General features: G+C 37.4%; 1 protein-coding gene across 3 annotated transcripts in view; it reads left to right on the top strand.

Annotated features, from left to right (window-relative positions):
* The window catches only part of cemip (cell migration inducing hyaluronidase 1), a 124,409-nt gene that overhangs the window by 72,007 nt on the left and 25,648 nt on the right, over positions 1–26,754 (top strand). For all 3 annotated transcript variants that reach the window (XM_079638245.1, XM_079638244.1, XM_079638246.1), the window contains 3 exons: positions 95–286; positions 20,328–20,497; positions 24,413–24,622. In XM_079638245.1, coding sequence (XP_079494371.1) covers positions 95–286; positions 20,328–20,497; positions 24,413–24,622 — 572 coding nt within the window. The remainder of the gene's footprint in view (positions 1–94; positions 287–20,327; positions 20,498–24,412; positions 24,623–26,754) is intronic.

Below are 26,754 nucleotides of genomic sequence, written 5' to 3' on the forward strand. Positions count from 1 at the left end.
TAGACTAACACTGCATATAAATATTTATATAGGGAAAATGAATGACAGTTATTGACCATATGTGCATGCTAAATGTGTGTTATGTCTTCAACAGTGCGTCCACAGGCCTCCATCTCCATAGACACCTTGTCTAACTGCAGTATTCTAGAGCTAGCGGACGAACCTGAGGGTTGGACATTCGGCGACAGGATCGTGGTGGCCAGTACGGACTACTCCATGCACCAGGCTGAGGAGTTCAGCATCTTGCCTTGTCCCTCTTGCTCGAGGAACCAGATCAAAGTGGAAGGTTGGTTATAGCTCTGAATTTCCTTACTGAAGGTGTAAAGCAATTCAGCCGAATTGTTAGCCACATTTTTGACCATTGTCGTATGTCTGCTGCATCCACTGCGCCACCCACTTTAGTCCATTTAGTGTGCAAAAGTTAAGACACCCCTGTTCAAAAAACATATTTTGTTGACACAATCTCTGCCGTGAGCAAACTTAACTTTTAATATATTGTTGCGTATTTTAATGCACGGTTATTAAAGAGGACCCATTACATTGTTGCAGCACATCTCTTCCCAATCTGTACGTATCGGGTGGGGTGCGTTTCTCAAAAGCATTGTTAGCCAACTGTGTTTGCAAGTTCCGTCGTTATCAGCATAGTTCAACGAGTCGGTGTTTCCCGAAACCGTAGTTCTAACGAACATTCGCAAACAGCATCGCAAAGTTGTGTGGTTGGAACGACAGCTCTCGAGCTGTGGTTAGAAGCAGAGTTTCTGGTTTGCTTGACATGTGGACTCAATAAATCCTTATCTTGAGCAAAATAAGCAAGCTGACATTCAGTACAATCTGCGACAATGCGTTTCCGGGAAACAGTTGTGACTAGCTACCGGTAGTTGATTTCTTCAATGAAGCATCGTACTGGGGAAAGTGAAGCATGCAGCGAGTTATGTCCCTTTACGGGAAATACCCTTTTTTAGTTCTGGTCTCTATGAAGCCCCTCCTTCTGAAAAGCACAATGTGCTCTGATTGGACGGCTGGACCAGTGTGTTGTGATTGGTCAACCGCTTGTTTTGGAAATGTCATTCCTCTAACCAGAACCCAGATTTTCAACACACTTCTAACACAACTCCTTGGCCCTTTTTTGGATATTACTTGAGCAGGACTTATTTAAATCGGGAATTTTGTCAGTTCTCGGAAGAAAACTCAAGACTACAATGGAGGCGTTTCAGGGAGTTCAGAAACATTGCCTACTGATATAGAGATATAGAGTTTGTGCTTTGTAACTTTGCTGATCTTCTTCATGCTTAAACAGCAACATTACATACTAAAGAAAAGTTGAAAATGTACAAAAGCTTAAGAAGATCCCATTCATTGTTTACTAAATGTAACAAACTGAAAAAGAAAGCAAATGTGTAAAACTTCGCATTAGCAAGCACTTCTAATAATTATGCTCTTTTTTTGTTTAGTATTACTCAGCAGCACTTACATAAAAACACAGAAACAGGGACATTTTAATATAAAGTGCGTCTGAAATAACAGCTAGCTGATTGCCATCTTTGTTTGTGACACTTCAGTGCTGTCAACAGGATTTCATCATGGCACTTTACCAAGACTGGGTGATTGGAAGCATTAGATGAAATTTTGCATCAGAGAAAATGTAGAGCTCCAGCAGTTAGGAAAAAACGGTTCCTCATAGGCACAAAGAGTTCGTATTTCAAATAAACTCCTTGTAAAAATCCCTTCATCCTTGTCCTCCGGGGGGTTTGGAATGTCTTACATCAGATTCAGGAAAGCACATCGCACTCAAAATGATGTTAACTTTAGATCTTTTCTGGAAAACTTTAAGGCTGAAGCTTGTGTGTGTGTGAGAGAGAGAGAGAACTTTTCATTCTGATGTTTCGAGTTGACCTGTGTATATCTTCTTTTGGTTTAATTATATTCAGGTATTTTACTCAACAATGATGTGGTGGTTGACATTCAGAGCCTTCGGAAAGTACTCCCTCCATTGAATTTTTTCTCCGTTACACCTCCTGATTTTAATGCTAAAATAATTTTCTCCAAATTAGATGTAGCGCATCACTGGACTGCAATTTCAGCAAGTCATACCACAAATTCAATTGGATTGAAGCTTGTGAAGTCTAGCTGGTCCTTTCCAGAATACTAACCTTTTCTCAAGCTATTTACCGGTAATAGACTTTGTTTCAAAGCCTCTTGAGCTGCCTACATTGGCAGCATTTTAATGCCTCATAGGCATGCTTACAATATGGATGGCGTCTTTAGACTAGGTACCTTCTTAAGGTCGATTTTTAAGGCAGAACTATATGCATCCTTTGTGGAGACAACATTGCATTGCGATGAAACAAAAGATTGATTTAAAGGAATATTCCAGGTTTAACACAAGTGATGCTCAATAAACTGCACTTGCGGCAAATTGTTGATTACTGCAAAAATAATTTTAGACTTTTAGAATTATAGACTTGTTAGAATTAATTTTGTGTGGAAAAATATTACTTGCTAAGATTTTCTGTGTAAAGTTCCAATTTTGTTGCCTTGATTGATTGCGCTGAACTTGTACTGAACCTGGACTTTTCTTTTAATATTTAGTATAAAAAAACATTGTGTGTGTGCAATGATTCAAATGCAAATTAAAATATATTTAATTCATTATTATTACTGACAATTGTTGATAAAAATAGTTTAATAGTTAATTTAGTTGTTTTAAAAGAAAGTTTTTATAAAATAAATCTCTTTTTCTCACCACCAAGACTGCATTTATTTGATCAAAAATACAGTAGAAGCAGTAATATTTCCCAAAACTATTACAATTTAAAACTTTTTCCTATTTTAATATATCAAAATGTCATTTTAAAAATAATTTTATTTCTGAGATGCAAAGCTGAACTTTCAGCATCATTACTCCAGTCTTCACTGTCACACAGAAATCATTCTAATATGTTGATTTGCTGCTCAAGAAACATTTCTTACTATTATTATTATTATCAGTGTTGAAATTGTGATACATTTTGTTGTCAAGATTCTTTGATGAATAGAAATGAATTTATTATAGCATTTATTTGAAATAGAAATATTTTGTAACAATTTAAATGTCTTTATTTTACTTTATAAATGTGATTAATTTAGTGCATCCTTGTTGAAAAACTATGTTAATTTCTTTCAACAATACATACATAAAAATGTAGTTTGTAGCTCTTAGATCACAGCATTAGCTTGTAAATGTAGGCAGTAAACAGCGAGGCGACTATATGTTTTGAAGTCGAGCCATAGTTTTTGCTGTGCTTGGGGTCATTGTGCTTTTGGAGGATGATTTTGCTCTGAACACATTTCTCTGTTTGCTGACCATCATGCTCATTGGTTCAGAATTGTGTTGCGTGGGCGGTTTGGTTTGCACTAAATATAGTACTTTACTTTCAGACCAGAATGCTCAGTGTTAGTGTCATCAGGCTGCAAAAGATTGCCGGGTTCGTGAGATGTCTTGTAGCAAACTTCAGGTTTGACTTAATGTTAGCCTCTCCCAGAAGTCGCTTCTTTCTAGCCGCTCTCAAAGAGAATCCGTTTTGAAGTGTTGGAACGATTGGTGATGTCGGATAGTTTCTCTCATTTCATCCAATAAGCTCTGCGGTTCTGTAAGGGTTGTTGCTGCTGTCTTGTTCATTTCTTTAACAATTGCTCCTCTTGTTCAGTTGCTCAATTTGTTAGGATGGTCTGATCTTAGATGTTTCTGGGCTTTGCGCCATTTTTTTCCATTTTGCTACAATGAGGATCACAGTGCTCAAAGGAAGTGCCAAAATGATACAAATCTCTAGTTTTTTTTTTCTCCTAATAGAATAGAATAAAGAATGGCAAACAAAGTGATATTTATTGTGCAGTTGACAACAAGTAAATATGGATTGGATTGTAAAGGAAGTCAGTTGTACCTAATGCATAATATTACCATGATATTACATACTATTATGCGAATATTTGATTTTAAAGATGTCCTTTTTTTTACAGGCTAAACAAATTTGTTGGGTTACTGTGTTTGGTTAGGGTTAGACAAACCAGTTGAGATGCATTGCTTTACTCGTTTAGTTTTCACACATGATTATCTCCAGCCCGATCTCACGGCAATTTGTACAAATTTTACGAGGTGGCTAATTCGTACCAATTCATACGACCTCACTCGTACGAATTTGTACGTTTTTTGCTAAATCGTACATATTTTACGAGTTGCCAGAATCGTATGAATTCGTACGAATGACCTACCCCTGACCCCGCCCCCTAAACCTACCCATCACGTGGGTTTAGACAAATCGTACAAATTCGTACGAGTGAGGTCGTACAAATTCGTACGAATTAGCCAACTTTTAATCACTCGTACAAATTCGTACGAATTAGCCAACTTTTAAACACTCGTACAAATTCGTACGAATTGGTCGTGAGATAGCGTTGTTATCTCTCAAGATAACCTAACCCAGTTTAGGGTAATTTTATGATTTTTATTAGCAAAATAACCATCTTATAATTCTTCATGAATTCTCTAGAAATACGCCAAATAGTATGACTTTGCAGCTCAGTGGATGAGCAGAAATCAATGGGGTGCTTGCTGACAGCACTGTTTCAAAAACTATCAAAGAAGATTAAGTAGTTCTCTGCACAATATTGACATTGATTTTCAGTTCAGGTTTATTTTGGCTAGCAAACCTTCCCTCAGTCACTTATTGAAGCAGAACCTCAATGGTTACAGGATTCACTCCTTTCTGAGAGGAGAGACTTAAGAAACCTCCTAAGGTTTCTTTCTCATCAAACCTCCCATCTAGGAAGGTTTTCCCCTGCCACAGTCATCTTTGACTCACTCACCACAGGTATTTTTGAAACAATGGCTTTTTTGAAAACCCTGCCCTCTCTGGTCCACTGTAAAAGTGGTTGTAGATCTGACCTTTAAAAATTACTTTTATTCTTGTAATATGATCGAGGCAGCATAGCCTTGTGATTATACAATCCTGTGCGTGTGAGGAAAGAATTATTAAAGGAATAGTTCACTTCAAAATGAAAATTCTGTCATCATTTTCTCACCCTCATGTAGTTTCAAACCTGTATGAGTTTCTTCTGCTGAACACAAAGGAAGATATTTTGAAGAATGTCGGTAACCAGTAAAAAAATAAATAATACTATGGAAGTCAATGGGGTACATCAACTTTTTGATTACTGACATTCTTCAAAATATCTTCTTTTGTGTTCAGCAGAAAAAAAATATTATTTCATGTTTCAAACAACTTGAGGGTGAGGACATGATGACAGAATTTTAATTTTGAAGTAATAATAATAATAATAATAATAATGCGTCACATTTATATAACGCTTTTCTAGGTACTCAAAGCGCTTTACATATAGAAGGGGAAATCTCCTCAACCATCACCAATGAAGTGAACTAATCATTTAACTCTTTCTGTCACAGTGCTTCCCTGCCATAAAATGAATAATCTGGCAATCCATGTTTTCACTGTTAAACGGTAGGGGGCGCTATTACGCATCTTCCAAAAACGTGAAGAAGAAGCAGAAACAAGCAAAAGAAGCATTGCTTACGCATTAAGCTAACACGTTAACTAACGTTACTGAATGAAATGTCGACTCAGGAAGAGGTATAGGACTATGCAAGCTTGGGGTGTTGATGGACTCAATCTACTCAACCTATGCTTTTGATTATCATTCTGAATCCAATCCGGACATAGTCTTTGACAAAATGCAATTATCTCAGTTTTTTGTTAAAAAATAAGAATGCATGAAGCTAGATTTTTTTTTTTCAAAGCAGAATCACTATTCTTTCATTTAATATTTTATGTTCAGATATTCATACAACAAAATATTCTGAAGACCATAAAATATTTGTGAAAATTATCAAAAAAGCTGGCTCTGGCTAGTAACTTAAAAAAAACAACACTGTCATGGAAAGAGTTAATGTTAAACTGTTTATAAATGGGTTTTTTTTTGTGCATATGATTCATTTTCTATAAAGAAAATAGGCATTATATTCATGAATTATTTGATTAGTTATATCTAAAGCTCTCTTGACAATATGTTAGTGCACTGAAACATTGTCTTCAAGAATATGCCTTTGGTTTCGGACACAGCCAATCTGTATTGTGTGATACTAGGCCTATCATAAATATTACATCCACATGTACTGTATGCATGCATGGTTGTCTAATCCATACATACCATGGTAAATCCACTGTTTTTGATAACTGTGGTACACTTTGCTCAAGGTCCCTAGAGATTTGAGACGTTCTACAAATCACCCTAAACTCTCAGTTTTCAGTTTGATATTTGCATTTGGCATATCCCTGGATAAAGAGTGACTTGTTTAAATCTGAAAGAGTGCATTCCATGCACATAAAGATATTTGCTGATGCAGCTGGTGAGTTGAATTAAGGCAGGTTTGAATTTCATAAGGGATTATAAAGCATATTTATGTGAAGTGGCTATATTAGCAGTATTTGCTGCATTTTTTTTTTACTGTTCTCTTTTCCAAAAACCCTAGTGAACTGCCTTGCTGGCTACATAGACAGCTGCCTTCAAAGTGAACGATGAATTCCATCGTAGTGAATTAACTTAAGAGTGAACTATTTTTATTAAGATTTTGGATAGAAGATATATTTTTAATAAACATTTCTCTAACTTCTCCAATACGGATACATGTGGTGGTGTCTTTGATCAATTTTTTGTAAAGAATTTTGGTTAGTTTTAGTTTTAGAACATTTGTCTTGCTATCACTTTTTCAGTCGGTCACTTGAGTCTTGTGTGTTTGAGTCTTGTATTATTATAATTGTTTGTCTTATTTCACAGTAAAACAATCAATTAGATGTAAAGCTCTGAATTGTGCTAAACAAGCACGTCTGCAGTCAACTTCCAAATCTCAGCGATACTGTCTCTCTGAAAGCGTCATGGTGTGAGCAGCCTCCCATTACCTGCTCATGCTATACACACGCAGGCACAACTCTTCTCCTCACAGAAAGGACGCAATGTACTTTGGCATTCTTTAAACAATTTTCCATTATTATTTGTGCAATGACTCAGATCTGCTGACAGATCCCATCACTCCAGTCCTCATCTCTACCTCAAACAACATTTTTTCAGTGTTTTTTTTTACTGATGTGTGCCAGACATAAAATTAAACCAGATAGAATCAAGATTCTTGATTCTTATGTGATGTTTTGCACTGAAAATCATTACAGATGTTTGAACAAAGTATGAGAAGTGCCTACATTGTCTGTAATCGTTTAAGGCTGCTGTTAGCCTTTTTTATAACTTCCGCTGGACTCATTTACTCATTTAAACTCGGAAAGAGTCAATTTTTGGATGTATTTCAACATCTAAAAATGGTCTTTAAGAAAATAAAATGCATCAGTGAGTAAATATTCTCACATTGCATGAGAAGGGCCAGTTCACACAGAACGCATTTTTAACAGCAAAAACACTGGCCAATGGAACAAAACAAAGCGCAAGGTATTGAGACACGTTTTTTTAAAAGTTGATCTTCTTTTAACTTGAGCTCCGCATTTTTAGAATGCTGTGTTGTGCGCGAGATGCTGCAAAAGACGCGAGACCGAAGACTTTTCAAGACTAGCGCATTTACATTGAAAATCAATGGAAAAGTAGTGCAGTGGAATGGAAAAGGGTTCTGTGTGAACGACCCCTAAGCAAATCTGTTACAGGCACAGTAAAGCATTTCTGAAGCTTTTCTGTTGATAATATTACATCCGCATAACAAATGTTAGCACTGTATAGCATTGCTGATCCTTGCAGTTTAGCTGCCAAAGGCCATATTACAGAAACGTGCCATCTTAAGTCTGAAGGCCAATTCACACAGCACCGACAGACAGCAACAGACACTTTGGGCCAGATTTACTAACAGCTTGTGCCAGTGCAAACCCTCTTTTGATGTTAAAAAAGCTACTGTCAGGATTTACTAAAGACACACTGTGAAGAATTAGCGCTGAAAAGGTGTGGACAGACAGGTTTTTTTTTTGCGGCTGACCTTATTGCATATGCGTTTGTAGGAGTTTCCCTTTTAGATGCAAAATGTATGGCAAGAGAGTTTTTAAATGCATCACGCAAGGTGATTTACTTAGGTTTGCGCTAGTCAATTTACTGGTATTTGTGCCATTATTTACCGCCAAAAAAAAGCATGACGCTAATTTGCGCTGCTCTTGGTAGATTGCGCCGGTCATTATGGAAATGATCCGGCTGCATCTGTGTTCTTTAATTTGCATGTCGTCAGTAGATCACGCTCTGAACTTTGTCGGGTTTTGTCCGATAAGTGTGTTACCCATGTAGGCATCTGTTGGCGTTTATCTGTGCTCGTTTTGTCGGGTCATGGAATGCCTGGGAAGTAATATGCAGTACACTCCTGAAAAAAAAAAAAAAAAAAGAGCCAAGCCAAAAATGGCAAAATATAGTGGTCTTTTAATGGTCTTACCCACTTTTATCACAAATCACTGGTCAGGAAATTAGCAAGAATTGTTAGAAGTAACTTAGCATGGAACTAACTTGCAGACAGCTTTTTACAGGAAGAAGAGTCAATGTTGTTCCTTTCAATGTTGATGGCTTCAAGCTGTTCGTGGGTAGTTGAAAAATGTCTTTCAAGTTTATTTGATTTTAATGTGAGACCAAATATTCACTATATGGTTTAAATCTGGACTCTGACCAGGCCAAAACATGCTCTCAAGCCACTTCTTTGTTGTCTTTGCAGTTTGGGCAGGAACATTGTCTTGTTGAAAAATAACATCTGATCATTCCTCTTTAGGTCGCTTTTCATTTGTGGGAAAAATCTGCAGACTGGCTCTGACTCTCAGTAACTAGCGTCAACTGTAAATCGGGGTAACAATGGGCAAAGGTCGTGTAGTGCATTCCAGCCGGAAGTTGGGATGTTTCTGTAATTTGGCCCCAGGAGATTGTTGATATCCAAACACCTCTAAAGCAAATGCTGGTATTCCAGCTGATTTCTTTATACAAGAGCAATTCGTTTAGCAATGGAACTTCTTTATTGTTGGAAAATTAGACATATTCCACATAATATCCCACAGATTTTGAATGGAATGTAGCATTTGAAGCAACCGCCTCATCATTGCTTTAGAATTTTCCCAAAACATTTCAAAGCGTTCTTTTCAAAACATGTCACCAAATCCTTTAAGTTTTCTTATTGGCTATCAAGCTCAGGTTGAGCTCAGATTCTTTTTTTGCTGTTTCGAGAGCCTAGGGCAGGTGTGATTTCTCACAACACCAGTGACACATTGATATCTGTCGGACATTTTATATGTAATATTCACCAGAAAAGGTTGCTTACTCAGTAGCTATTCCCCAAATAGCCTATTATATTAACCAAAATATATAGGATAAGCCAGTACTGTACTTATGTAATAGGTCGTATGCAGTATGGTATGAAAAGCATGTTGTTTTAAACACAGCCAGTCTCCAAATCGACCACATGCATCCATAATTCCATGAGAAATTAGCACGCTCGGTTACTTTCCTGTGTCACTGCCAAGCATTGCTCATATTTAATAAGCAGTTTTGCTTTGACATTTAGTTTTCTCATTGAAGATTTTCCAAAGAGCATTTTCCTTTTTCCATGCATTAAGATGCGGGGCATCAGTGTAATTGTCCCTGTCTAACAGCAAGACAGTTCCTCTTTTCAGACACTGTCTCTTTATTTCTTATGTCAGCTCCATCATGTTCTCTTTCTTTTGGAGTAGATTGCGTGTGGCTTTTTAAATATAGTTTTTTATGTTCTGAATAATTAATCCAGCTTTTCATTACAATCAAAGACCGTTGAACAAATGTCTGAGAACAAAGGCCAATGTTTTATGTCGTTCTTGCACATCTTTTGCATATGAAAGTAATTAAATACTTAAAAGAGAACACATAATCATAGATCAAGCAATCTGATTAAAAGAAAATATTTTCGTGTGATAGTGTAAGATAGTTCAGCTATTTTTATATGCCAAGAGTTGTCAAAGATAAAGAATAACAATACAAAACTAAATTACTTTTTTTTTTATGAATGCATTAGAAAATTTAATTTTTAAACGCTGATACCCATGTACTAACACTGTTATTTGTTTTTCAATAATTTTTCATAAGCGCTCCTATGCCCTTAAAGGGTTAGTTCCACCAAAAATTTAAATTCTGTTGTTAATTACTCACCCTCATGTTGTTCCAAACCCGTAAGACTTTTGTTCGTCTTCGGAACACAAATGGAGATATTTTAGATGAAATCTGAGAGCTTTCTGTCCCTCCATTGACCGGTACGCAACTACCACTTCATAAAGTCACGCTTCATAAAGTTCATAAAGAGACCGTGAAACTAATCCACGTGAATTGAGCGGTTTAGTCCAAAATTGTCTGAATTTTTTTAATTCTTTGATTCTCAGAAAAATCTGAATTTTCTGATCGCCTAATATGATGAACAGATTAAATGTATTCACATATAAACATTTATCAACTCATACATCAGTTGTGGTTAACAGAAGCTCAAGCATGTTCACTTGACATGCGAGAACCAGTGAAGTTAATTCTCGTGTTACGCAGCACGTTTGTGCTTCCACAAGAACCAATGAGGATCATTCTCGTGTTACGCAGCACGTTTGTGCTTCCACAAGAACCAATGAGGATCATTCTCGTGTTACGCAGCACGTTTGTGCTTCCACAAGAACCAATGAGGATCATTCTTGTGTTACGCAGCACGTTTGTGCTTCCACAAGAACCAATGAGGTTCATTCTCGTGTTACGCAGCACGTTTGTGCTTCCACAAGAACCAATGAGGTTCATTCTCGTGTTACGCAGCACGTCTGAGCTTCCACAAGAGCCAATGAGGATCATTCTCGTGTTACGCAGCACGTTTGTGCTTCCACAAGAACCAATGAGGTTCATTCTCGTGTTACGCAGCACGTTTGTGCTTCCACAAGAACCAATGAGGTTCATTCTCGTGTTACGCAGCACGTTTGTGCTTCCACAAGAACCAATGAGGATCATTCTCGTGTTACGCAGAACGTCTGAGCTTCCACAAGAGCCAATGAGGATCATTCTCGTGTTACGCAGCACGTTTAAGCTTCCGCAAGAACCAATGAGGATCATTCTCGTGTTACGCAGCACGTTTGAGCTTCCGCAAGAACCAATGAAGTTTGTTTTCGCACATCAGGTTCGGTTGACCTTCTGTTTATGTCTACTGATTAATGTTTAAATTTATGTTGAATTTTTTTAAAAAACTGTTCTCTGTTTGTACATCCTATTTGCTGCTCTCAGTTGTCATCCAACAATCTCACTTGGTGTCACCCTGACGCCTACTTTAATACTATAGCAACAGTGTAGTGCTGCCAAAAAATGGCATTACTGCCTGGACACACAGAGCCAGTTGATTGAATAAGCCCTAAATAACTGTCACTCAAGGGAACATGTCCCCTAATGGGTGAAGGGAACATTTCTGGAAAACGTGCTTGTGTATGCAGGAGAACATTTATCTCAGTTTGTTGCTCAGAATTTGTTGTTGTTTTCCATACTTCACACTCTTTATTGAATCTATCTATTTTAGTCTCTCATCTGTCTTTTCATCTCTCACTCTTTGTCTCTCTCCAAAACAACTTTCAACATCATTAAAAGCATTTCCAGCTGTTCCATTGTTGATTCCTCATCGTGATGTCTCCCCATAATTTCTTGTGACAGCTCTCCGACGGGATGGTTCTATTTTAAGAGCCAAGTCAGCTCCTTTCTCGTTCCTTAAGACTTCAGCGGAGTGACTCATGCCACCAGACAAAGCTGTTGTTTATTAAACCGCAATAATGTCTATTCCTGTCCCTGTAAGTTGCTTGTTGCTCTGAGGGGGTTTGTGCAGGTAAACTGCGCTGATTCACTTGGACGATTGTGTTTATCACATTGTAAAAACCATGACAGTTAGTTGTACGAAACCATTGCATTTTGGAAATGCTGGCATTTGTTTTTTCATTGCCAAGGCATAATGAGATGTGCATGGCTGTGTAATGTGAATATATTTATGTCAGTTAGGTTTTCAACTGAGTCATCCATCCAGATAATAGTTCCCCTTCAAAATGTCTATAGATGCATAAAGATGTGCGTCATCTGGAAAGCATCTTCTATTTTAATTGTCATATTTGGGTAAACATCTGTCAGATGAAAAGGCACACATTTATTAGATGCATACTGGAAAGTTGTATCTAAAGTGACTACAGTACTATGTATTCTTTGGTGATCAAAACTGGATTCTAATTCAATATATTTTAAAATATAATTTATTCCTGTGATGCAAAGCTGAATTTTCAGCATCATTATTCCAGTCTTCAGTGTCACATCCTTCAGAAAACATTCTAATATCTCTTTTTATTATCAATTAAACATTTCTTATTATTATCAATCTTGAAAACAGTTGTGCTGTGTAATATATTCGTGGAAATTTTGCTTTTTCAGGATTTTTTGATGAATAGAAAGCTTTATGTCAATCTGCTTTTGGTGGGTCTCATGCTTGTCAAGTTTATTTTCGTATTTTGTTAATACGAATGCAACTTAATAAACTGCAATTGGGTTCGCAACTCCAGCTCGCCTTCAGTGGACTTAATGTGACAAGCATGAGACTCATCAACATTAGGTTGACACAAACAGACGTGGCGGATGCTTCAAATAGAAATCTTTAGTAACATTATAGCCGTAATTTGCAGGTGGGACGGGTGGGACATGTCCTCACCACTTTTTGCCAGGATCGATATTGTCCCCACCACTTTTTTGAAACATTTCGCTGCACGGATAACTAATGCGAGTGAAACATATCCAGTTGACATTAATTTGTCCTAAATAAGAGCCAATCTGGTGCTGGAATGTGTTGTTTTTTAAATCATGCTGAGTGTTCGTTACCAATGTTCTCTTTTGACTCGTGCACAGTCTTCACAGAGACGAGCGCGTCAATCTATTGCTTAATGGCGTTGCAGAGACTCTCTATCACAAAATGCACACAAACGTATCCATGCTCTTGATATACAATCACTGATGAACATCTTTGATTCTAATGAGGTGAAAAAAACTATACGATGGCGGATTAGAACCCGATACCTCTGACACACCTGACAAAAGTTCTACCACCAGAACATTAGGGAACAATTAGGAAAGAATGCTGATTGCATATCTATGTATTTATTCACTAACAATCTCAGGACTATCAATACATTGTATTATTGTAGATGTAAGAATGAAACTATCACATTAAACTTGCGTTGATATTAAACTCTGTGTACTATTGAAATTGATTTCTGGACATCGTAATATAATTTTTTTCTACGAGTGCCCACCCACTTTTTAAAACAAAGTTACACCACTGATTATAAATGTCTTTAGTGTCCCATTTGACAAATGAATACATCCTTGCTGAATAAAATGGTTAATTTCTTTCTTACTGACCCCAAACTTTTAAACGGTAGTACACATTTGTATTGTCGCTTAAGTCACATTGAGTCACCTAACCAAAATAGAAATTAAACAAACATTATTTGCAAATTGACCATTGCAAGTCAGTCCTTAAGACTGGAGTTGAGTCATTTCTGTTCATTGTGAGAAAAGCGTTTTATATTCTGTTCTATATACTCAGCTTCCTTCTTCAATGTCAGTTCATGGGATTTCTTCTGGCCTGTTTTATCCTCCTGCAGGTAAAGCCCAATTACTCAGAAAAGTACCACTTCATTTGAAGTATCACAAACGGTGCAGAACAAGTTATACACCAAAGTTAATTACTTAGTGTTTTGTTCAGACAACTAATTGTAAGTATGAGCAATAGCAGGAGCTTCACAATGTGTGAAATGCAAATGTGTTTTGCTAATAATTGCATGTGTATTATGTGCAAGCAGTGTCTTTGTTCTCAGCTGGTCTCTCCTGCTAATGGGAGTTAACATCTCACCTCGAACACAGTTTGTTCCATAACTGAATTAAAGATAATGATCTGTTATTCTATATATCCATATCCCTGTGATGGTGCTGAAGAGTCCAGGTCAAGGTCTGCTTAGCTTGTGGGCATGTCACTGTGACTCATTACACACACACACACACACACACACACACACACACACACACACACACACACACTAATTAAGGATGGACACAACTCGTATAGCATTGAAAGTCTGCTCACGTCCTTCTGCCAGCACCCCTGGCTTTTCGGTGTGTGTGAATGTGGCCATTTTTTCAATAGAGCCTGTAATTAAGACCTTAATGGCACAGAATACATGTCTGCTTGAGAAATCAAGGCCTGGATGTGTGCATGCGCATGTGTTTACGCTCTGAAAAGCGTGTGTATACGCACTAAGACCTCCCTGCCTCGGCAGAGCAGAGGTCGCACATTCATTATCTGTCGGGTCGTAATTTGTCTCGACTGCCTGCACGATTAGAGCAGGTTTGTGTTGCAAGTGGGCGACGCAAACAAGGGAAGATGTCATAAAAACAAAGTGCCGGGTGTATTCATCACGACGAACGCAAAGATGCGTGTTGCTGATACAGCGCTAATGATGCTCTCACAGGAGATTGATGGCGAACGCTTGTCTCGCTGTGTTTCTGTCTCTGATGCGGAAATGTAGGAAGCTTTCTCACTTTAAGACTGCTATAAAAGCCATTAGACAGTTTTCCAGCCCTGAGGAAACTCATTTAATCCTCTTCAGTTGTCTATTGAGATGCTTCTTTCATGCTGAGCGAATGTGCGTGCTTTTTTTTTTTGGTCTGTATGCATCTCTCTGCGTTAGAAACGAGCTCGATTGTATCAAGTGTGCGAATCACACAGTGGAAGTGTTTTAAGGCGTCGTAGGCGCACTTACAACACGAAAGGCTGTTGAGAAAGGTAGGCAGTGTGATTTTTCTGTCTTCTGACATGCCTCCTTTAGACCAAATTTGTAGAAAACAATCCCTGAATGCATTGCAGTAAGGTCAGCGGAGTAGCCTCATTTCAGAAGTGAGGGGGACAGAAATGTCAAGTGTAATACTTTTTTTTTTCTGACCTTTGACTAATTGACAGGTTTTAATTGTTATCTCTTGCTTGTAACTGGCTAAGGAATCAAATACACTGCTGAACAATAACCAACAATTTGTGTTCTATCATGTTATACTAATTGGAAATAATATCTCCTATATTTTCCTAATGACAATTTTATGATTGGTTTATGAACACTTGTCCATTAAGTCATCGTGGATTTTATGCAATGTAAAAAATAAATAATAGCATGTATTTTTAAAGACACTAACACCTGATGAGGATTTTTATTATTATCACAGAATAAGGCAGTTTTATAGTTTCTATACTGTAATAAAGGCTATATCAATTAGCACTGCATTATTTGTATAATTTGTTGTTATGAAAATACTCCAGAATGGCTTGAAAATCACACATAAACCATATATTGTCTCAATTGTGTTTATTGTCTTCACGTTTCGTCAGTCAAAACATTTCTCCTTTTTATTCCAAGTGGTGCTCACTGCAGAGCCAAACGACGTCCAGCTCCCCCTCTCTGGATGTAGTGGGTGGAGCTTGATCTAGTCCAGCTCCACCTCTGTTGATCTAATGGGTGGAGGGATATGGTTATGAGTAGGGTTAGGGTGTGTTTAGACCAGATTACATTCAGAGAGGGGGAGCACTCTACCTATTAGCTCTGCAGTGAGCAGCATCTCTTTTATTCAGCCACAGCGAACTCTGGATGCCTTTGTCCATATAAGGGATTTTTTGGAACGTCATAAGTTATTACTTCTACGAGTCCGTTTTGAACTTTCTGGGAGGGAGAGCCCTCTGGTTTTGAGCATGAATGGAACATACATTACATGAGAGTGTTTAGTACTCCATAATGGGTACATCCATTGAATAAAATGTCAGGTCACTATCATGTCTCTTTGAATTTAAATCTAGATTTATTCACATTGACACATGAAAACCTCTAGTGAACACACTTGCCGCAAAAAAGTGCGGGGGACATTGAGTATAGAGAAAAAGATGAATACTTGTGTGTTTCATTTTTTTAATGTTTAAAGTGAGTTGTAAAGGTAAAAAATTTTAAAATATTTTTTATTTAATATTTTTTGTATTTTATTTTTTTCATTGTTTTTTATGGAGCAAAACTCCACCCATATTACTTATAATGCATTACTAGTTCAAGTTCATTTGTCAAAAGTATTCCCAGTCCCACTGTTAAAAGGGCAATTTCTTTAAAGCCTAAATATCATACATTTTGTACAGAAGATAGAAGATTTAATATAATTGTTTTAACAAAAACATGACCTTCATCTTTCTGCTTCCGTTTTAAGTGCATTACTGTAAATGTTATTTATTTATCATTAATTTATCACAAATGTCAAATTCTCTTGATCAACCCGCCCATCATACCCACCCTGATTGGATCATTACATTCGCTCATAAGTATATGGCATCATGTGTTGATGGAGCATCGTTCACATCGTGTGTGTGTGTGTGTGTGTGTGTGTGTGTGTGTGTGTGTGTGTGTGTGTGTGTGTGTGTGTGTGTGTGTGTGTGTGTGTGTGTGTGTGTGTGTGTGTGTGTGTGTGTGTGTGTGTGTGTGTGTGTGTGTGTGTTATTTAGCAGGGTGTTGATGGGTGATGAGTGTTTTTGCTTGACTGGATTAGGTGTCGATGTGTTTTGGTGGAGTATGTAAGTGTTTTTGTTCTGTGGGTGTGGATGTGGAGTGGCGCAGGACAAGTGTGTACATGTGTGTGTGTGTGAGGAGTGCGGGTGTCTGTGGTTGTATGCTTTATTTCCATCCAATTTTTTAGAAAAACTCATCTATTCACACTCTTCTGTATCTCAATGCACATGATGAATAGTGAGTGAATCATTCTTTTGAAATCGTTCATGATTCCAAAATGTAAAATGATCCTCATTTTAATGTATCAACATTTAGCAATGCACAGGCAACCAGAAAATATCTGATTGTGGTTTTTCTTATAAAAGTTGTTGAAAATGTGATTTTATAAAGCGCCAAATGTGCTGTGCTTAGAGAGCTACACAATTTGAATTGTGTGTGGTGATGGAAAGAAACCCATCTGTCTGCTTTCCCTCACTGGTGGCCAGACAGAAGCAGGAAGCAGTTGCAATCTGTTGACCCTTGTTTGTTCTGAACTTTCACCCTTTTCTCATCTGTCTGCCTGGTGCCAGCTGGCCATCAGCTCATTTGATGGTGATTTTTAAGCGAGCGGATAGACTGAGGTGGCAATAGATCTGCATTCATCTTGTCAGCATGCAGCCAATAAAATGGTGCACAACAATTAGACAGCTGCAGACTGCTGTTCGTTCTGAATAAACTCTGTTGAAACAGCCTGGATGCAAAATCCATCTTTATTTCTGAAGCCTTCATAACATCCCCCAAAAAGCCTTCTTTTTCTCTGCATTTCTCCTCTTTTCTAGCTTGCTTTTTAATTGTCTAATACACATGGCATTGGTTATTATGAATATTGTTGGCTATTTTGGCCTGTTTACACCTGGTATTAAGATGTGTTTTGGTCGATCGGATCACAAGTAGACGAGGCAGACGCATGCACGTTTACACTTGCTGTTTTAATATGTCTCTTTTGTCCACTTCCAACCACTTCTGTCCTGATTTATTCGAGGGGAGGGTCTATGGGCTGGTAAATGTATTGGCTTTTTCAGATCTTTCGATCCAATGGACGAAATAAGCTCGCGCAATTTACATATGAACGTCCCAAGACAGAAAAACATACGGAAAACAGCAGCTTTCGTTTCTGCTCTGATAGCCACAAAAACACGGCGAATGCATTAGTGCACGTTAGAAATCAGGAATGGTGAGAGAGTTTGTGCTTGGTACGTTTTTGTCTTCAAACCAAATTTGGGTCTTCAGCCAATGAAGTTTAAATGCCGTCTGGCTAGCGCTCTTCCCATAATGTTTACACATTAGATCAGTAGGCGGAGAGTAGACGGCCTTTTGTGGCTGTTCGAACACATTCAACCACATGATCATCCACACTAAAAATCCTGTGTTTTTGACTAGCTCTGGAAGTGGTCGAAAGTAGGCAACCTCAAAACGTTCTAGACCCCGTTTACACCTGTATATGGCGTCGTCCACTTATGATTTAATCGACCAAAACACATCTTAATGCCAGGTGTAAACAGGGCCTTCGATGAATTGCTTTTGTTCATCTTGTTTGTTGGTTTGGAGGTAACACTTTATTTCAATGGTCTACTTTAGACATTCTACTAACTAACTATATGTAACTTTGTATCTGCATGTCAACTAGCAGTCATTAGAGACTGCTTAATATCTGATAACACTTTATTTTGATGCTCCCCCAACAGACATTCTTCTATAAGTAACTTTGCAAGTACATTTCAACTTATTTTACTAACCCTAACCTAACAGTCTACTAATACACTGAGTCACTTTGCAACTATACAACTAACTATCATTAAAGTTATAGACTATATAAAGTGGACTATCAAAATAAAGTGTTACAGTTTTGGACAAAAGCATCTTCTAAATGCACAAATGTAATGTAAATAATCAGAAAAATGTTCTTAATTAAGTGAATAGGGAGAATTTGATTAGAAATATAAATGGAATAAATTGATCATATCTGAGCACACTTGGAGAACTTATTGATATATTTTACACAAGAATATCTGGGAAGCAGAAGACTTGATCACTTAGGTACATAGACAAATATCTCTTTGTGCTTAAACACTTGAGATATTAAAGATATCTTTATTTGTGATTTATCTTATTTGTCTCTTCCTCCATGTCCCAGACAGAATCTGTTAGACGAACACATCAAGGTCCAATCGTATAGCGACTGTAGTCGTTTTAAAAAAGAATAAATGAGCATTGAGAGGCATCTCGTCCATTAGAATGAGCAATTTGTCAACATGGCCCAGTCTCTCGGGACCTGTCGGGAAAGATGATGTGGAAAGTGAGAGAGCTGGGCATCCCTGTTTGTGATTATCAGATGAGCTCTGAGTCTTGGAGCCTCTTCAGCCCAGTATCTGGGTCAGGCTGGAAGAATGTCTGAGGGTGGAATGACATCTCTCTCTTTCTCTCTGTCCCTCTACGCCTTCTCCAATTTAAGCCATGAAATTCCCCCAAAATATATGATAACTCAAGAATTGTCTTCCTTGCTTTTTCTCATTAGGCCTATTTTTCTCTCAGCCTTTTCTCATATATTTCTGCATGTATTGTTTCTCTCTTATTCAATTTTTCTCGGTATGACTACTAAAGTATCTCAGTCCTACTATAGAACCTGAGGTGTCCAGAAACTCGGAGAACTTCATATATTATGTGTGAGACTGACTTTTTCTGAAGGAGGAGGAAGACACACAAGCCATACAGTGATTGATTGACAGATCTGTCTAGGGTTGGGAAAAATGCTAGCCGTAGACACGTGTTTGTTTCATCTCTTACAAAGAATTGTCTTGTGGTACCACTGTACAGTGATGGTGTCATATGGTAATGATCAGCACATTCATGCACCATGGTATTTACATGGTCTTACCATGGTACATCCAAAAAATGATGGTAACCATGATAAATATCCAAAATATGATTGGTTTTTAGTACTAATTTTTGGGATGGTAGTAAACTGCAATGAAATATACTTTTTAATGGAAATTTGTCTTAAATACACAAAATACTGTTGTTCTGCTTCAAATGCTATAACTTACACATTGCTAGGCTGGGGCTAAAGTTAAGCCCTGGACAAATCCAGCCCAGAAGTTAATATTTAGCTGGGGTTACTTTCTTTTGTGAAACACAAAAGAAGATATATTGAAGAATAATGGAACCAAATCATTTTGGTTACCCTTTACTTACACTATATGAAAAAAAAAAAAAAGTTCTGCCAAAACACCATATTTGTACAGTGTAAATAATTGCTGGTGTGACCGATCCGGCTCAGCTTTTGCCCAAGGCTGGTGCATCCACAGTTTTATCGGGTAACTCTGTTTTGTCACAATTTTGGAGTGTTTGCCTTTTGCAGTTTCATACACGCTGGAATTTAAAAACAGTTCCTAATATGGGAATGTCCTGGTACTCACGATGCCCAGTACATGTCGGTGTATATATACAAATTAGAAATGATATATTCTGCATCACACTACATACAGTAAATTAATAAATTAGAAGAAAAAAAAACATAAAACATTAAAAGCATTAAAAACAACTCCATATGCATCGAAAGACATCATAAATCAATAAAAATAACATATAAAACGTTATGAGCTAATTGTAGTAAAAGGACATTTACATTTACAAGTGTGATAAAATTGTGTACGTTTGTGTGTGTGCGTCCTCCAGGTAAACCAGCGTACCTTCACATAGGAGAGGAGGTGGACGGTGTGGACATGCGGGCAGAAGTCGGACTGCTGACTCGCAACATTTTAATCAGAGGCGAGATGGAGCCAACCTGTTACGGCAACGAAGCCTGCAAGTTCTTCTCCTTTGATACGTTTGGTGGACATCTCAAGGTAATCTAACCCTCCTGTCATTTCAAACAAGCATTTTTGCAATAAGTACCACCTACAGTTGTCTTAAATGCCTCCATCCACTAGCTCATCTCACCATGGATGTTAACACCCCCAGAGTGAAATATTGCAGTGATGGCACCGCTAGCTAGACATTAACACTCTGTCAGGCAAGCAGAACGGACATTTTTTGGCTTTGTCTCCTGCAAAAGGCCTGTCAGTATCAGTGTGTGTGTGTGTGCGCGTGTGTGTACGTGATGAGGCGACTCAAGTGGCTGACCTCTCTAGTAATTGGCCCAGATCTGACTGTTCCTTTCCCCTCCTCACCTTCGCTGTCATGGAGAAGGTTGGCCCGTTTCTCCACTCAAGAAGAAATTTCCAAATGCAACAACTAGGCCATCCTGTCTTTCAAGTTGTGGGGGAACTACCTTTGACACAAGCTATGATTTATGATATATGATTTTAGAAGGGATAAATATTAAAACAAGTACAAATAATTCTGTTTTTTTAAAGAATAGTAACCCCAAAAATAAAAATGATGTTATCATACTGAACCTCGTGTCATTCTAAACCTGTATCGCAGTGTCTATACCAGACGCAAACGGCACGGCACGACGCAAAATCAGCAAATAGAATCCATTATAATCAGATATGCTCTACACTGGATGCGACACGACAAATTAGTTATATCTGACATACTTGAAGGTAACCCTAAAAACATCTAGCAGCATCCTAATCAGCCAGGTGACACTTGCGACTGACTAGCAACCAACCAGAAGATTAGCACAATTTTGGTGTATCTCTTTTCCATACAGTGAGAGCTTACAGTAAGAGTGACCAAGGTCTCATAAGGGGCTTTCGCACCGGGTAGTTTTAGGAACTTAGTTCTAGCCACCAGGGTGGATCCCTGAAAACGAATGATTCCCTTAGGAACATTTTCCTGGTTGCTTTCAGGAAACTTGACTTTTATTTTGACTGTGCGGCGGACCTTTATTTTGACGCCGCTGAGAACCCCAGAGCCTGAGCTCACAGTGCTCGCATTCTCCATGTTCATTAGTTTACGATCTGTCTAACAGTCCTGTCTTATACTTTATTAGATAGAATTGTATTTGTTATACATAGAAAGTAGACAGTATATGAAAAGGTATTAGCGTATGCCGTGTGGTTGATATCCATTGTCGCTAGCTGAGAAGAAGTACATAATCATGTTTGGCTTGGTCCCCTCAAAGTTGCGTTTGATTTTCTCCTTATAGCTTAAGGCGAGACATTACAGGTGAATAGGGTACAATTTTAAAATAATAGATATCACCATGAAACTTCCTCAGTTGATTACTTACACAAGTTCATTAAAAAAATGTATTACAAGTTTTTGAAATTTGTATGTTTAATTATGCAAATTAGGCATTTTCTCATTAAATATGCGCAATTTTGCATATATTTTCGGTAGATAGATCTGAACATATGATAAAGCCAGGTGCAAAATTATTGTTTCATTTTTATTACACACAAGATGAAAGAAGATGTTCAGAGGCATTTCAGGATATATGCTTTCATTACCTAGGAAATCAAAATATACTGTCCATAGCCTAAAAAAATCGATTTTCGCCATATTTTTTTGATTAAAATGTCACATAAATCAGGCCAGGGATGATTTATTAACAAATACCTCTGAACATATCTTCAGAATACTGCTAAGTGTATAACTGGAAAGTTTGGTGTACATAGGTGCTACATAGGCTGAGATGTTTCTACTGGAGAATGACAAAAAACTCATTTTGAGAAAAAGGCATTTAAAGATCTGTAATGTAAAAAAATCATACTTTTTTAGTGGAAACAACTATTTACTGACACAATATCTTATCAAATCATTAGCAACAACAATACAAACCACCTAAATCACATCAAAACTTAACTGAACAGAAAAAAACGTCAAAAACACACATCTAAATGTCAGAGCGCGTCACGTGATGCATCTGAACCAATCACGTTGTCAGAAATTGACATCAGCCAATGAGATTTCGCTTTTAGAGTTAAATGCCCATATACTTTCACGATTGGTTGCTGATTAAAAGAAAATTACCATATTTGGATGCGACAGCATTGTACAGGAGAGAGAGCGCTTTCCAACGATGTGTATCTCACAGGAAGCAGAGAGAGATCGCGGAGCAGCGCGTTGATTAAGAACGCCAACTTTTGTTGAATTTCTGAGAAATCTACAGACGCAAATAAACAAAGTGTAGTAAAATAAAGACCTAAATGTGTATTTTGGACTTTTTTTCACCACAAGTCTGAAAGAAGACATGTTATTGAAGACAAATATCCCAAAATCTCAAAATTGACCAGTGATAAAAAATGTTTTTGCCTGCCGTGTCTCGCCTTAAAGGTTAAGAGGCCCATCTATCACTGTTTTCCATGTTTGTAGAGTTAGTTTGTGGAGTAAATGTATAGGCTATAATCTGTGTGTTTACACAGCTTTTTTAAAAATGGCGGGTGCTGGTGTTTCACGTGTCACGCTGGCCAATCAGCGTACACTAACATCACTGGTTCATATAGTGCTGGTTTAGACCCTACTCTGAAGTAGGAGCTAAATTAGGTCCTCCAAAAGGAGTTCCTAGAACTAAAATCGTACATCCGGTGCGAAATTCCCTACAAATGATTTTCTATATAGTGTTAGAATGAGTTCAGCAAATGAACTTAAGCTGCATCTGTGTTTATAAAGGGTCAGCCTGCTTGTCTAGAGCAATGAACCCACTGACACTTAACATCTGATCGGACAATTTGGGGTTGTGTTTATGGCCTTCAACCACAAGGGAGGTCATAAAAACAGCCTTCCAAAGCCATGCTGTCACATTCTCATGATATTTGCCAGGCGACTAATCTAATTTATGAAACATTTAGAGAAACTGTACCAGAACTTTGGCTGTCCAAAGGATGAAAGACATTAATTGGAGCCAAAGTTTGCCACCTTCCCCTGGGGAAACGTCAAATCATCTTAGTTTCACTCGCATTCTTCTGCATCGCAAAGATATGACGTGCAACATATTTCACATTCTTTGACTTGAAACAATGTGATGTAGGTCACAAAAAAGGCAGCCATGAAATCTGAAAGCGAACGTTCTGCCAGAAGTGCGAGAACGAGAGAAGAGAGGAAATCAATCTAGATGACACCTTTAACTTCCCGCCCGTCCATTTATTCACACATATACTGGTATGCACGTCTCCAGTCTGAAAGTGTGATGATATTTACATTTCTCACTTTTGACGTTCTTTCATCTAGATTCTCGAGTTTCAAATTTCCATATTAAGAAGCACAACTTGCATAGACCCTGTGACCGCTTGTAATCAGATCACCCAAGATGGATATTAATATCATTGTCCATTAAAGTCAAAAATAGCAGAAAGTAGAGCTGCACTATTCTGGATAAATTGAGAATGACGTTGTTTTTGTTTTGTTTTTTTGTTTTAGATAGAGATCACGATTCTCCCACAATTCTGAACAGACAACTTAACTATTTAAAATGTTTAATTATTGTGTGAACATCAGTGTTTATATACTATAAATACTATAAACCTTAATCCCAGTACTTCTGTGATAATAATAATTTTTGTAGCACATAAATAATGATACTATGTTTAAAATGCAGTAGCAGCAATAACAGCAGCACATTTGATATATTCCACCAAGACCAAACATATCAACATTGTCATATCTATTACCATGCAAAACACTGTTGTCTTGACAGAAGTACTGTACTTTTAAGATTGTATGTTTAATATTTCAATAATATAACAACACTTTTCTGATGTTGGTTAATGACATGCAGGTAAACAAAATATTTTATATTTTTTAGGATATAAAAATCGTATCTAAAATAGCACAAAGGAGTGTAATTTTCCTGTCTCTGTTTTTTTCTTCAGGTGGAGCGAGGTTTCCGTGCGGTGCATGTTTCAGGGGTGGAGTTGAAGCATATGGGGCAGCAGTCCATGGGTCACTATCCCGTCCACTTCCATATGAATGGGGACGTGGATGACAAGGGTGGTTACAACCCACCTACTTATGTGAAAGACCTGTCCATTCATCACTCCTTCTCCCGATGCGTCACCATTCACGGCTCCAACGGGTTGCTGGTGAGTTTCTGGCCAGAAGTTGTGTGTGCTTGAAGACATCCATAATGAATCTCTGCTATAAAATTCATAGAATTAATGAATTTATGTTTCTCTTGAACAATGGCAAGTGGAATTTGTTCCCTCAATTTTCAAACAACATTGAGATAGAACTATGGGTACCTAATATTTACTCAAAATTCACTGAAATAGTAATAATAGTAAAAATATTTTAAAAAATAATAATAAAAAAAAACTATTCCTGAATTAAGTTTTTCTTACCCCTGGTAAAAAAAGGTTAAAAAAAATGCCAGTGGGGTAAGAAAAACAAATCACACTGATGGCAAGGACGATTTAAGACAGGTTAAAAGAAGAAAGCCTGAAAAAGAAAGTCTACAATATGCTTAATGCCTGACTGATGCACAATTTTTACTCAAAATTGTAAATATTGAAAACCAAAAAATGATTATTTTTCTGTTGACAAGGTTGATGGGTGAATTTGGAATTGAGATGAAGAACTAATACCCATGTTTGTTCAGGGATTCACAAACTTTTTTAGAGATTTTACGTTACTATTTCATATTTGCATGTTCCTGGTTCTCTAATATCAGATAATGGTCATGTGACGTGCAAGTTAACAAATATATATATATATATATATATTATATATATATATATATATATATATATATATATATATATATATATATTTTATAATCATTTTCTTTTCAAAATCCTTGAGACAGTATGTACTTGAGAAGCAACATTTAAGATTACATTTTTTATGACTATCTAAACATACTTAAAACAGGGTACATTTTCTTGAGAAGAAAATTTGAGTTAAACCAAATTTTTTTTGTTTTTTACAGTGTATAGTTGTTTTGCAGATATTGATGCCCTCGGGCAGATTTTCTAGTTTTGTTTATATCATGGGGAGAAGCATATAGAGCTGAAAAGGGTACTTGGCTTCTTTTGTCTCTTAACAAGTTAAATGAAATATGGATTGTCAGAGCTCAACAAAACAGGAATATGAATCTGCAATTTATTGCGTAGCAGTTTGCCCTTTGGCTTTTCTAAAAAGCATAGTGCTGCTGTTCAAACACTTGTCAAAGATGCGGGACTGCCGCTATAAGCTGCTTTATTTTCTTCACAGGAGACGAGGTGAAAGGTTACGGTACAACGAAGCCACGTTATTTGTTCGTGAAAGCGAACTGCGGTTTTTATTTTGGAGCCAGCGGGGGTCGGGTGGGTTGGCATCCCAACTTTAGAGCTCTGACGGGAATAACTCTTTGACAAGGGTTGCTTCTAATGCGTTTAACAAGGCTAAATGTTATTTTGCCCAGCGGTAGTTGTATCACACACACTGAGTTAGTTTACAATTCACCTATTTCTTTGAAAGGATTACCGGTAATGGAATTGCTTTCAGTCCCAAAAATCATGTTTGTTTGCCAACTCACACTGGGTGGATAGTATTTCCATCAGGGTTGTGTGGTGGCAAAAAGTGCAGCATTTCAGCTTAACCTGATGCTGTTGTGCATTCACAGCAGGACTTTGAAAATAGAAGACATTTTTTAGGGAAACTCTTTTAGGGGGTTTTCATGTTCAGTTGTTGATTACCATGGGGATGTCATAAAGGAATGGAAAATATGATAATTTTATCATTATTTACTCACCCTCATCATGTGGTTTCAAACTAATATTTATCTTTGAAATGAAATATTCTTCATTGTTGGATGGTCATCCAAAAATAAGTTGCCCACACAAGGAAAGTGGATGTGGATTTATATTGCCAAGCTTAAAGTCAAAATGTGTATACAATAATATCAGTATTGCATGAACATTAAATTATAGAGGAAAAGACTACCATAGATCCTGTGATATTACCAATTTAGGATGGATGGATGGATGGATGGATGGATGGATGGATGGATGGATGGATGGATGGATGGATGGATGGATGGAAAGTGTATGGAAATATATACTGCCAAGGTTAAAAATGCTACAAAAAAGTTGTCAATATGTGCACTATAAGTATTTTAAAGCCGTTTTTCACTGAAAATGTTAACAAACTACTCTCTCTACTTCTGTTTTTGATTCTGGTTCATATTAAGAGTAAGTGATAAGTCATATGGGTATTCTTTTACTCGTTTTCACAC

The sequence above is a fragment of the Phoxinus phoxinus genome (genome assembly GCF_949152265.1).
Source record: "Phoxinus phoxinus genome assembly, chromosome: 2".
Taxonomy (NCBI): domain Eukaryota; kingdom Metazoa; phylum Chordata; class Actinopteri; order Cypriniformes; family Leuciscidae; genus Phoxinus; species Phoxinus phoxinus.